General features: G+C 36.6%; 1 protein-coding gene across 2 annotated transcripts in view; it reads left to right on the top strand.

Moving 5' to 3' along the window:
• The window catches only part of mmp16a (matrix metallopeptidase 16a (membrane-inserted)), a 63,502-nt gene that overhangs the window by 43,653 nt on the left and 4,657 nt on the right, over positions 1-15,192 (top strand). For both annotated transcript variants that reach the window (XM_079862384.1, XM_079862385.1), the window contains 3 exons: positions 1,805-1,966; positions 5,254-5,471; positions 12,330-12,468. In XM_079862384.1, the coding sequence (XP_079718510.1) occupies positions 1,805-1,966; positions 5,254-5,471; positions 12,330-12,468 (519 nt within the window). The remainder of the gene's footprint in view (positions 1-1,804; positions 1,967-5,253; positions 5,472-12,329; positions 12,469-15,192) is intronic.

Below are 15,192 nucleotides of genomic sequence, written 5' to 3' on the forward strand. Positions count from 1 at the left end.
GCGAGCAGGGTGGGGTTTTCCATTTGTGCACAGAGGGAAGATGCTCAGCGTGGATGTTTGATGTGAGGGTGTGTAGTGACAGCGTTCATACTGTAATGATTCCCTGCAGTAGCTGTGGTTACTCTGGATGAGTTATTCCGGAGTGGAAAGAGTTGGATAACAATTTACGCACACAAACAACCACACGCACACATACAGACTGCAGCTTTGATTTTGACATATCATTATGTGCTCTGACACATACAGACTTTGCTGTGAATTTAGTGGCATTTTCTTTCTTTTAGAACGTATACACTTCTCATGATTCAATATGTGTTATATATTAATAATTCGATCCTCATTATTACTGCTTAAAGGTGTAGTAAGTGACTTTTACACACAACAAACTTGTAGCCAATCAGCATTAGTGGGCGTGTCCACTCATAATAGGGGAGTAGAGAGAGTGAGCAAAAGGGAGATTTGAAGAAAGTCTAGAAAGAGAGATGGCTGAGAGATATTACAAAAGAGAAAAGCTCAGAGGAATATCACTGGAAAAAGAAGGGTAATGATCAGGCAAGAGCTTTAGGACCCGTGTTAATATTAGAAAAGCTTTCCAGCACTGGAGAGACCTGAGCGGGAAGAAGGCCTGAAAACGGACGCTGAGGTTGCGTTGTTTCTGTTCCATACATGAGTAACACTGGTTATGAGTGTCATTGTTTGTCTGGAGCTGCTGTTATGCTGGTGACTAACAACAAACTCTTGCTTGTATACTCTTGAGTACTGTATGTTAATTTTTTTGTGCTTCATTGTTTTTCGTTTGTCATCTTCACTCTATTTTGTGCGAAGCACTATTTTGCTTCGCTTCTGCTATGATAAAGAGACATCCATTGCATTGCGTGTTCGTGCATTTTGGGGGCGGAGCAATGACGAGAGGGGTGTGTTTGTTTGGGTTGATTTCAAATATCAATAGTGTTCAACAACGATTCTCAGAAATTGCATACTGCACCTTTAAAACAATTTCCAATACTGTTTACTTTAAAGTGAAGTTGATTGGGACCTGAAAAGTGTTTTTTACATATCAGCCAGGTTGCTGAATGTTGTAGATTCATAAAAAAGAAAAGGCTCGAAAAGAGTCATTAGTTTGTTTTAATTCAATAAAAAAGAACCGGCTCATAAGAGTAATTTGTTTGCTTTCATTTACTAAAAAAAATAACATTTGCATTTATTCATTTAGCAGGGGCTTTTATCCAAAGAACCAGCTCTTGAGAATCACTTGGTCATTTTGATTCACAAAAAAAAAAAAAAAATGCTTACAAGAGCATTTGTTCATTTTTATTCACTAAAAAAGAAATAACTTGTAAGAGTTGTATATTTGGGAATTGGACTACAATGGTAACACTGTATTTGACTCACTAAAAAACAGTCAGCTCGTAAAAGTAATTTGTTTGTTTTGATTCAATGATTTGGGAATCAGATTGCAATGGTAGCACTATATGTTTCACTAAAATGAAAATGAGTCGTTTGTTCACAAATCAAACTAAACCATTTGTGCTGTGTTTTTTTCCCTCTTCAAATTAATCGAGTCATTTGTTTGGGAATCGGGCCATCTTGATATCTTGATATATGTTTTTGGTTTACTGATATTATAGTCACTGATTCATAGTCACTGATTCAGGGATCAGACTTTATCGATGTTAGCAACTCTAACAAGTGACATCAGAGAGTTTTAACAGCAGTTTTAAAGATGCAGTTCTTTTATCTGAAAGTTATTCCATCAATTTTACAGTAATTGGACTGGTTTTATGTATTTATTTTGTGTGTATAGGGAACGACCTCTTCCTGGTGGCAGTACATGAGCTGGGACATGCGTTAGGCCTGGAGCACTCCAACGACCCCACTGCCATCATGGCCCCCTTCTACCAGTACATGGACACAGAGAACTTCCGACTGCCACACGACGATCTGCAGGGAATCCAGAAGATCTACGGTAACATTCACACAGATCACACTAAATTCACAACATTCCTTTTCTCAACAAACACGCACTAAATATTAAACCTCAGTGTGTAGCTCAAATCAGATCCACTTTCCTGAATCCCATCCAACATCCAAATGGCACATAAAAGTCGTTCATTTGTGAATCAGACCACAAAATGTTGACTCATGAGAGTCGTTTGAGTCAACAACTCATGAGAGTCATTTGAGTCAACAACTCATGAGAGTCGTTTGAGTCGACAACTCATGAGAGTCGTTTGAGTCGACAACTCATGAGAGTCATTTGAGTCGACAACTCATGAGAGCCGTTTGTTGCTGTGTCCAAAATCGCGTACTGAGTAGGTACTAAATTTGAATTAGAATTTACTTTGCGACCGTTAAAAATGTATGCCATGTATGCCGCCATGTTGTCACTGTCATGTGACCTACCAGTGTCAGTTGTGTCGTTCACTGCCATTCATAAATTCTCCCCTCTGGCCTCATGGGATAGTGAAGTGTCCATCGTATGCACACTTAAGAATCTCGGTGGAAGTAGTAGGTCATCTGGGGACTGTTATTTGGAATATAGTAGGGAATTATTCGATTTCAGTAGTATTTTCGAATGACCGTGCTTCCCTCCCTCATGTCCCCCTGAGACGAGAGATTTCTGTATTGTGTGTCTGAAAAATCGTCATTTTGCGTCATCAGAGGCTTTTTTGGCCAGAGGCTAGAGACTACAGCCAGTTGTAGGAGCTCGTTCTGCATGTTTTCAACCCGCCCATAGGGGGATCTCACGATAAAACGGCGTCTTTTCAGTTTCGAGTCAACTAGAAGCCTAGTTGTATCATTTCTTCCGATACTGCCCTCTGTAACCGGTAGGCGTGGCTTGGGAGTGGCCTTGTAGGGCAGCGAAGCAAGTGCATTCTGGGAGTTGTTGTCTTTCATCCACATGAGCCAAAAATACATTTCCTGGCTTTTCTCAGTCTAGAAGGCACCAACTTCTAAAATAATTTCACATTTCTACTACATAAATGACCCAATTTAAATACACATTCATCTTTCCAGCTGTGACATATCCGTTTAATTGATGCTGTAGGTTTTTGATTCATCTGGCTATATCGCACTGGTTTTTTCCTCTTTTCCTGTGGAGAGAGCATAAATGAACTACATTTTTACATTTTATGAAAAAACTTAAGTGGTGTTTTGCCCATAATGTGACCAAGATGTCGTCTTTCTCTATGGTTTTGATTCATCTATCTGGTTTTACCTTTTTTTTTCTGTGGAGAGAATATAAATGAACTACATTTTTACATTTTATAAAAAAAATATATAAGAGGTGTTTTGCAGATTTTGAGGTGACTAAAGTTGTTGGATGGGTTGCATGTAGCCTTAAAGGGACAGTTCACCCTCAAAATTAAAATTCTGTCATCATTTACTCACCCTCATGTCATTCCAAACCAGCAAGACACACTTTCATCATAAAATGTAAAATCTAGTGCCTTATATTTCCCTCTGTTCTTCCACACCTATCCAGAATAACTCTTTCCTGAATCCCATTCAACATCCGTCCCTTCGGTCTTCCTCTTTCCTCCCTCCGACACAGGGAGAGACCGGAGAGGGTGGAGATACTCGCACATCTTATGTATCACGCACACATTCACAACCATGTTCCCTCAATCTCTCTCTCTCACCAGAGCAGATCTCTCTCTCTATATCTGTCTGTGTCGTCCGCCCTGTGTTATGTAACATGAAGGGCTGTAATCCTCGCTCTATTTCAGGAGATTTGATTTCAGACAGTCACTCCTCTCTGTGGTCCTGTGGGTCGTTCGTATCTCCAGAGGGGTAATCCTGTCAGGCCGCCCTCCTGCCTGATTCATACTTAAAATCATTCATTATTTTCTCCATTTAATCACCTATCCTTTCATTCTCACAGAGGATTTCTTGACCTCTCGATCCGTCGGCTCTTAGCGTTCTGTTGGCTCTTCCAAAAATCTGCCGTTCACTGTGCTAACAGCTTGAACTCTTCAGCGCGGGTCAGCTGTGATAATGAGTCCACAGATAATCGAGGACTATAACTGATGCGAGAGCACATTATTACACCAACACTCCAGATTAATATTATAAAACCAATTATTCTGTCAACTATATTATCTAATTTATTTTGCCTTTATTTTTAAAATAATGCATACAATAAAAAATACACATATATTCAATAATAAATGTTATATATTATACAATGCATGATAAATATGTGAAAAAATATACACAAAAAATATAAAATATTTATATTTATTTAGATTTAAATAATAATAAATTTATTATTTAATAATACAATATAAATATATTTTAGACATTAATTAAAATCTAATCTTTTTAAATCTTATTTTTAATGTTAAAAACAATTGTTGGATGGCCATTCAGTGTTGTAAAAATAGTGTATCCAAAATAGTGATGTTTTTATAATAACATGCTAACCATAAACTGAACTAAAGCTGGGCTAATGAAATATATTGTTTGATGAAATAATTGTAATATATATAACAACACACACACAAAAAAATATTTTCATGATTTATCATCACAACTTTTATCTTGTCAAATTTCAGTTTTTTATTTATTAAACCTATTCTATTTATTATTAAATCTCCTTTATTATATTAACTCAAATGTTTAATTTCAACAAACTCAAAATTTTAAAGCAACCAGGTAACTTAATTTTTTAAGTTAAACCGACATTTTTTTTTACAGTGAATACAAATAATAAAATATAATTAAGCATAAAATATATTATAAAAAAATAAATGAATTATTTTAAAATATAACATTTATAATAATTTTTTTTTTCAAAGTAATTATTTATTATTATTCATTAAACATTTAAAAGATTTTATTATTTATTTATTATTTATTAAATATTTGTTATATGTCTTTATAAAAACGACAACAGAATATGATAAATAAACTAATAGCAGTGTTCAGTGAGTCAGGGGTATTTGTACACATGGCATTTAGCCTTTAAAACTTTTATAAAACCATATCATGATAAAACACAATATTCAATTAATCATTAAATGTATTATTGGTAATAATTCCGGCAAGTAATATAGTACATTAGCAGCCATGACAAGCAGCATGGCACATTAATATAGTTTACAGTCTAAATACTTATTAGTATGAGACCAAATTGTGTCATTTATAAGGAGGTTTTTGGCTACAAACACCCTTAATTATGACAAAAAATAATCACTAAAAACAAAAATATTGATGTTTAATGACCCTCATCTCTCTCTCTCTCTTCAGGACCTCCAGATAAACTTCCTCAGCCCACGAGACCTCTACCCACAATCCCACCCGTCCGCTCGCACCCTCCCGTAGATCCACGCAAAAACGACAGGCAGACGCGTCCGCCCCGAATACCGACCGGCGACAAACCAGCGCACCCCAACGCTAAGCCAGACATCTGTGACGGCGGCTTCAACACGCTTGCCATCCTCAGGAGGGAGATGTTCGTGTTTAAGGTAAGCGAAAGAATGAGACATACAGTATCTGTCTGAAACACTCCAAACATACACACAGATTCTTAATGTCAATATGAAATGAGCTAATTTCAAGCTTATGGTCTCATAACTGCTGCTTCAACACTGTGTTTAGAGCGCTGGCAGCCTCCGCTGACAAACACACACACACACACGTGGCGGCCGCAGGAAACGTTTCAGTGTGTGGGTGTTTTCTCTTTGTTCTCTTGAGCTTGTGCTGAAGGAAAGTGACCTATTAGTCAGAGCCAATGAGCTTTTCTTTGCTCGCTGAACCTGAGAGCTGCCTTCAATGAATCCTTAAAGCTCTAGTGTGATAGTTCAGTGTATCAAAAGAGCTGAGCGTTAGCAATCACTGTGTGGATTATCAGGCTCTGACCCTACTAATGAAAGCTTGAACCTCGAAAGGGAGGCTCATGGAAAGCAGATACACTAAACTGTTTAGTTCTACATACGATGTAGGGAACAGCATTTTCGAATAACGTCATGCAATTACATATCGTAATCATGTTATTCAGAGTACAAAAGTAACCATAGAAACTGAAGGCTACTTGAGTGTTTTTCTTTAGGATCAGTATTGAAGTACATCGACAAAACATTAGTATTAATAATATTTATAGATTTGGTATAGATTTGCATATCACTATCACATATGTCATTGTCATGATTTTTTTTTAATGAAATTAAAACTTTTATTCAGCAAGGATACATTAAATTGATTAAAAGTGACAGTAAAGACATTTAACTTTCTTGAACTTTCTATTCTTTAAAGAATCATGAGAAAGTATCACGTTTTCAAAAATATAAAGTAAGCAGAACAACTGATTTGAAACTTCATAATAATAAGAAATGTTTCTTGAGCAGCAAATCAGCATATTAGAATGATTTCTGAAGGATCATGTGACACTGAAGACTGGAGCAATGATGCTGGAAATTATAGATTATATTAAAATAGTTTACTTTTGAATGGTAAATAAATACATACATTTTTTACATAATGTTTTACTGTTTTACAAATATTGTATGAAAGATATATACGTAATATATACGTAAAATCTTTTTTAGAATATAAGATTTATAACAATTTTTTAATTTATTTTTTTACCTGTAGCTCATGTTCTCAGTAGGCTTTCAGAAAGGTGATGACTCCAAAATCCATGAATGTCAAAGTCTATAAACTGAAATCAGAACAAACCAAGAGAAGTTACGAACTGATGTCCACTAACTGCACACAGGGGCACCAAAAGAGGTTTGCAGAAGATACAACTTTAACAGATTAATAACGGGAACTCTTTTGAAAATGTTGATTCTCCCTGAAAGTATAGCATGCCATCCCATCTCACTAACGGATCTTGAGGAGATGCACATGAATAGAGACCGAACCCAACAGTTGTGTTGTAGCTCTCTGATCTGTGCGCGTCTCTGAAGGCCACAGCAAAGATGTACTGTGCTCTCACTTAACACACAGCCAGTGTTTTTGTTGTGTGTGTATTTTTCTCTGTTTAAAAATAGATGGAATTCATTTGTCAGGACTTTACAGAAAGTTTCTTGTTTTTCTGAATAGCCAAACTCAAACTGACGTGTGAATTTATTCCACTTGAAGAGGGTTTTTGTTGGGCTCTAATCTTGTCACTTGGTATCCACTCCCAGTTCCACAGCAGACGCCTCTGGGAAAACAAAATCTATCATGAATGCTGTTACATTTCCTCACTTACTCACTCCGCCGCTCGCTCTCTCGCACGCTGGAGTAGTCTATCATCGCGGTTAGACAATAACACAAACATATTTCTGTGCAGTAAAACGCTCAAAGTCTGAGGTGTATCCACTGTAATATCTGTGTCAGCTTCCTCACGTTGGCGGCACACGGTTGTGGACGGAAGACCTGATTGGCTGAAAGATGAGGAGGTAGACAATATATTTAACTGTAGGAATACACTGACAGATCCATAATCATCAGGGAAAGTTTAATACCAGATAATTTCTTCCAACCACTTGAAAACAATTACTAGGCCAATATAATAATATATAATTAATATAATTATATATATAAAAAAATATATATACGCTGATTAATTAATCATCTTTATTTGCTGAGAAAATCCAAATGAATTATTTTGGTGATTAAATATCTTAATAGACTAAATGTGTTTAGTATCGGTATCATATATATAATCAAATCTATAAATACCTACAGGACCTGACCTACAGGACAATTGGATTATCTAGCTTGTTTGACCTTTTTAAATAATGCAATACAAATAATATATATTAAATAATAAATGTTATATATTGCATGATAAATATATGAATAAATAAATACATAAAATATTTCATTAAAAAAATACAATATAAATATAATATTTAATAAACTTTTATTTCTTAAATCTTAAAAATAAGCTTTTTTAAATGTCAAAGTGAAAGTCTGTACACTAAAGTCTATAAAAAATGTATATTAAATAATAAATATTATATAATGCATGATAAATATTTGTAATATAAAATGATTTATAATAAATATACAATATAAATATAATATTTCATAAGCTATAATAATATTTATATATATATATATAATATATTTTATTTATTATAAATATACAATAAAAACAAATTGAATAAGCTTTTTTAAATGTCAAAATTAAAGTCTGTAAACCCTGTACGTACAATCTCTGCCAATGTAAATAAAAGCACACTTTGTTCTTTATCATTTCTCCAGTAATATAAACAGTCAGTTCCCTCCTCCACTCTCTCTCTCTCTCTCTCTCTCTGTAAGTATGTGTGTTTGTGTTTGTCTCACTCCACTGACTGCTCGTCTCCTGAGCGCTGGTGTTTGATGCGGTTTCAGCCTGTGCCCGGTGACAGATCTCTCTCGTCCAGTCTCCAGTCCTGTGAGGAGAGTTTCACAGTCCGGTGAAGGATCTGTAGACTGTGAAACAGCGAGCTCTCAACCTGCCCAGCAACACACTGCTTGTGGCGCTTTCATCTTTCCCATGCATCTCCCATCCCTCCATCTCCCTGCACGCAGCCCAGTGTTCAGTATTGGCTGGTTGTTACGGTGGGCTTCATCTGAACAGGCTAAACCTCACGCGCCACATGAGCGTGCAATCCGTATTCACATCCTAATGCTGAGCTCTTGTAACTTACAGTTTCATCCTGAAAAATCAATCAAATAAAATTTCATTGATAGGTTTCCCTAGGGAAATTTAAAGATCTGCCTCCAACAATTCTGGTTCCTTAATCATTCCATTAACAATTAAAGACAATTTGAATCAGATATTACACTGATTTAAGTCTGATTAACGTTCATCCAAAAATGCAAATTCTGTCATTGCTGTAGTTTTTGACCCTCATATTGTTTCAAACTTATATATCAAACTTATATCATAACTTCAACCCCAATTCCAGCTCTATATAGCGAAGGACTCTAGACTAAACCATTCTGCTTTCACAAGAAGTTCTGAGCCTCGGATCCTAGTAATTGAACAGCGTGTGCTTCAATTTCTCCAATCCTACCGCTGTACTACATTATATTTAACATTTCACTCCTCCATGTTACACAGATAAATTCAAGATATTTTAAATTGAAGACAGTCCAACTTGTACCAGATAATGATCTCTCTGAGAGTGACTGTTCCTAAAGATGAGGTACGGAGGGTCACATAAGGCACTCTTTCTTACAGAATAAAACAGAATTCATTTTTGGTCGGTGACCCATTTTTTAAGCTCCAAAATTCATGCAACCCCTCATTTTAAGCCGAAGTCTCACAGATGCAATATACTGTACAGAACTGCCAAAAATGTTTTACTTTTTAACATTTACTATTTAGAATTGTTATTGTTATTAAGTAACTAGCAAATAATGTGGGCAGCCCTTAATTAATAAGAAAGGCTGAAACTAGAAGGCCATTAAAATCACCATGAAATCAAAAATGACAATTCATATTATAAATGATTTATCTGTGCACATCACTCATTTTTTTTAAATTCATGTGCCTCGTAATCTTCAATCACTATAACGTCATCTCTTCTCTGATGATGTGTTCACTGGGGCGAGGGCGGGGCAACCTGTCACTCACATGAGATCGACCAATAGCAAACCACAACCATCCAATCAATTCCCAACAGCCAAAATCAAGTCCAGCCCAACATTTTGTCTTGTTCGAGAAGCCGTTTCACTAAGATATGTCACAATAGGGAAGAAAAGGCTATCGCAACTTCTGTTTCATGCCGACAATAAATATTTAGTGTGACGGAGTCCATTTTAATACCGAAGCTATGCAGCGTGAACGCACACACAACAGTGTGTCTTCTCTCGTAGCCAAACAATAATGAAACACAGATGAATGTGGTGCCTCCAGGGAGGCATAGGTCACTGTTGTCTGTGTGGGCCTTGCCGTGATTATAGTGCCAGTTGGATTTGTTTGTCTTTCTCTGGTTTTGTGATAGAAGAGGAGGATGAGAAAAAGTAGGAGTTTATATAGAAGCAAAGAAAAAAGTGACTTTGTGCCACAATGCTGTTTTCAGTTGCTTATGTGAAGTGAAATGAAGGCCTCTGTGTTTAACCCATCCAAGTTAGAACACACACACACACTGCAAACCGTGGACACACACATCCAGAGCAGTGGGCAGCCATTCACTGTTAGCACGTTGCTAGCTATCATTCAAGTCTTTAGCACAAACAGTGTGCGACAAGTTACACACCAAAGTTTAATTTGGGTTTGTCCAAATCACCAACCCAAACTACGAGCTAAAGCATCAGTGATGTCTGATTAGTAAACACCACTAAGATTTATCTGTACAATACATTTGCAGTTACAGTATTTTCTCCAAGGACACAGAATACTACTTTCGCTCCATAAAGACTCCTGCTGACTGCTGTGGGCGGATGGCAGTTCTCATAGAGTGTTTGTGCAGTCGTGTATAGTGTCAGATAATGGAAAAGAAACTGATTACACATTCATAGTATCATTAAAGAAACACACTTTTCACACTCTCTCTAGTTTAAAGAGTACTATATATAGGCTATTCATCCACCACAAGTCATGCATTTCCAGCACAAAATCATTTCCATCACATCCCAAATGATGTATTGCGTTTAATACCATTAAGTGATGGAAATTATATTATCAATTTTAGAATAAAATAGCCATATTTTTCATCTTGCTTTGTTTGGGTCTATTTTAAAGCAAGCACTCCATAAATACACAAATTAAATAATATTTTTACACTTTTGCGATTGGAAATGACGAACAATAAAAATATTTAATAACCAAGTATACAATCCTTTGGTCGGTGTGTAAATGACAATTAGAGGAATATTATGCAGGAATATTAGTTTTTTGTTCAAAATCTGAAGAATGACATCTCTGTACAAACTACTATGAGCGAGGACCAGGCATGATTCACAGGCTGAAGAAGTGTCATCTTACAGCAGGAGAAAATGAAAGAGGAGCTCAGTTTTAGAGAGACTGATGGTCAAATGCCATGCTTCAATTTGCTGCAAAAAGATTAGTCAGGAGAAGCAAATCTGTGCTTGAAGAATAATGGAGGTGTCATTCTCGAACCATTTGTTATGCTCAAGCTTGCTGTTAAATTGTATTCTGAGAGATACAGCAAAGTATCTCAGAAATTCTCATATAAAAAGCTGCTATCCGTGTGACGTTGGTCAATATCATCTTCCAGCTGCGCTACACTACACATAATTATGTTCAACAGAAAAAAAAAATTCATAGAGCTTTGAAACGAACAGAGATGAAAAGCCTGGCAGAAAATGCTACTCGGTTATCCAGTTTATAATATAACAATATGAAAAATGTATGATAATATTATATTTTATGTAAATTATTTACACACACACACATATACGTGTGTGTGTGTGTGTGTATATATACACATATACGTGTGTGTGTGTGTGTATATAATTATAGGTATTATAGTATTTTTTATTTAAACTATTTACTGTTATAGCCTATATAATTTTAATTATTCTAAATAGTCTTATTTATAATAATTAAAATGACACACACACATATGAGACCCATTCTCATTTCTGAAATTATATATATACAGTATATTAAAATATTATATATTCATCAGAACAAAAAAATCATACAGGTTTGGAGCGAACAGAGATAAAGCCTGGCAGAATATGCTACTTGTTTATCCAGTTTATGAGGTGACAGGCTTGATTTCCCATCATCCTCTGTGGCTAGTGATAAAACACAGATGAACTTCAATTACACACCTAATGTGCATCATTTGCTCTTCACTATAGGACTAAAGTAAAGAGCCTCCTGCATCTGATGGGAACTGTTCAACAGAGAAAGAAATATGAAATTGCCCAATTTCTATTCACTTGAACGCACGTCCCCTCATTATTTTGATATCTGGACTCGTATATAGGAACTTCCCAGGAGGCAACGATTGTTACAGTGATGACGGAGGTATTGTCTGTTTTGCCACCAACGTTTAAACAAGCTTTGGAGACATCAAAGCTGTAGATGTGTGACGGGATTTTCCGAAGCTGGAAGTGAGAGCAGCTGTGGCCGCACACAGTAGGTGAAGGCCAGGAGGCCACAAATAAAACTATTCCATGTAGGACGATGCCTGTTTGGGTTTGATTTAATAAAATATACTTTTCCGCCCTCAAAAACAATGACAGAATAGCTGGTGTTTACAAGACAAAGCCTCTTAGAAAACCTCTAAAGCCTTGTATTGTCCACTCTGCGCTCCAAAAACACAACATGCAAAGCTTTATAGGATCCATCTGGAGCTGTAAACCCCGAAACGTGCCATGCAACTAATGTGTCTTTTTTCTCTTTCAATCATCTTCCCTCTTTGAAGGACCACTGGTTTTGGAGGGTCAGGGACAATGTCGTGATGTCCGGCTACCCCATGCTCATCAATGTCTTCTGGAGGGGTCTGCCACCCAAGATTGACGCCGTCTATGAGAACAGCAAGGGCAAATTTGTGTTTTTCAAAGGTAAGATTTCTTCATATCAGATCAATGTCCCTCAGCGCAGTTTGTTTACAAGCGTAAGAGGCGAGTTGAGTTCAGAGATAGTGAGGGAACAGCGTGAAGATGAGACTTAACCTGGTTTCTACAGAGAGGTCAACTGCTGTAGGGCTCTCACTGGGTTTATCCACCGGTTTTCTGACTTGCTGGAAAGGGAGGCAGTTTGCCTCTAAATATAACAACATTAGGAGTTCATATAGTGAACACAGGAGAATGTATGTGTGTAAGAGCGAATCTCACAAAGCCTTTCAAGAGCATGAGTCATATTTTACACAAAATTCAAAAAGAAAAGACACATGCATTTCTTTTTGTATTTCGTATTTTGCTTAACGAAAATAAAGCTTATTTTTAAGATTAAAATGTCGGAGTGGGTATTTACACCAAGTGCAAATAGCCCACCTTGTTGGCAGAGGCTATTTACACTAACTCCGTCCACCATTGCCTGATTGAGCCAGACAAAATGACAAAGTAAATCCCGCTTACAACAGAGACTAAGGCGGGTAGCGTTAGCTTTTGAGTTCGAATCCGCCTTTTCCAAACTCACTCCTCTCCATTTTCCCATCGCATATCAGCTCAGAGAGGCATTTAAAATATAACTGTATCTTATAACTGTAATGCAAATACAATTGCATATTATTTAAAATTGTAAAGTAATACTCCCTTAATACATTTTCTTAAACACAGTGTGCTTAATGGACTTTATTTTACAAGCAAACAAAATTAGGCTTCATTTTCTCAATAAGCTGAATCAAAAGAGAATATTTATATTGTGTGTAAACAATATAAATATTCACTTTAGACTTTTTTTTGTTCATTTATGTTTAGTTGTGTCTGTATCACTAGCCTATGACACTATTAGGCTCTACACAATGTGTGTATTTTTTGAGAGAGAGAGAGAGAGAGAGAGAGAGAGAGACCTTTGAACAACTTTACAAAAATTTTAAAATGAGAGAGAGAGAGAGAGACTAAAGAGAAAAAGAGGAGGCTGGGCCAAATGCGATAATGACAAATACACACACACCTACACAAACACAGCAGTTTTCCACACGCTTTTGTTCCTCGACAACTAGACAAACGGTCTCCCATGTTCAGAGAGCTTAATGAACCTTTTTAGCCCACCATGCCTGTCATCTTAATTATTTATTTGCCTGTACACCTCACAGAGAGAGAGCAAAGGAAAAGAGAGGGATGGATTGAATTATGGATGGATGAAACATGTGCCAGTTGTGCTGTGTGATTGCGCAAGCTTTCCGGATCAACTTTGCCCCCGATTTTTCTCTTAAAATTCCTACAATTGTAAAAAATAATTACATTTCGATTTTTTTACTCTGAGGCAGAAATGCATCAATAGGCAGCAAAATTAATAGTTTTCTCTTTAAATTCGTTAGAGGAGAAAAAAACATGAGACACAAATTAGACAATATTTGACATTCTACATAGTAAGGAGATAGAGCTGCTATTAGACTAATAAAATGAAACAAATGCTGTACATACATATATGGCTGTATATAAATGTGAATCGGATAACAAGGTTTTGATGAGAAATGTTTGAATTCACCTTGAGGCTGTTTGGATTGAGATTATAAAGTTATCACGTTTGTGATTTTCCTTCCCATGGGGTAGTGCATACACAGTGTGTGTGGTCCATGTGGAAACAAATAAACACATGTTTTCACACTCATTGCTGGTAGAAAGCAGCACACGGTGAGAATCGCTTACACTGACCTCTCAGCATTTAAGTAGGTCAGAAAGCATGGCCAAATCTGGAAGTTTAAATGTGTTGCTCTGGGTAGCATTGACCTCAAGCCAACATTTACAACAATATCATCCTGTAATTTCACTTTCGCATACTCACACGATCACTGGCAAAACACAGACACTCGAGCTCTCTTGCACTCATCGGCCCTGGCGGAGGGTTCTGGTTGGCACAGAGACGCTGACCCCGCTGAGAGGGTCATGAGAAAGACCCAGGTGACGTGACAGGCATTTCCTCTTCCAGAGAAAATGACGGCCCTGTCCTCCTCCGACCCCTCGGACTCCAAACAAACCAGGACACCCTTAACCCCGTCCACTGTGGACATGCATCACAGAGGGTTTCCTGAGCTCAGAGGGTCAGCGCTGCACCCCCGTAACACACACTGACATCTTAACGTGAAGGCATTAACATGTCAGGTCTGAGTAACAGTGGCAGACGTACGGTCAAAGGCCCGGTCACGGTAATTAAAAGCAAACAGGAAGTGCCTGAGCTGTGAAATTGAATGTTTGGTTTTGCTGAAGCAGACATTTATCTGGAAATGATGTAAATATTGGGGATTCTGTATCAATAACCTCAGTGTCAAATTATCAGGAAATATGATTATGGTCATCCTCACACTCAAGTTTTTCCAGACACATATACAGTATATGTATGTATGTGTGTGTGTGTGTGTGTGTGTGTGATATATGTATATGTATATATCACACACACATACAGTATATAGTCAGTATATATAACTGTAAAGTATTTATACATTATGCTACAATCTGTCTACTGACTTAAAATGAATAAAAAATACAATTAAAATTACAATAATTTGCATTGTAATATTCTTAATAGACATATATATATAATTATATTAGTGCTGGGCAACGATTAATCGCATCTCAAATAAAAATTTGTGTTTACATAATATAAATGTGTGTACTGTGTAT

Source organism: Squalius cephalus (genome assembly GCF_949319135.1).
Source record: "Squalius cephalus genome assembly, chromosome: 25".
Lineage (NCBI taxonomy): Eukaryota > Metazoa > Chordata > Actinopteri > Cypriniformes > Leuciscidae > Squalius > Squalius cephalus.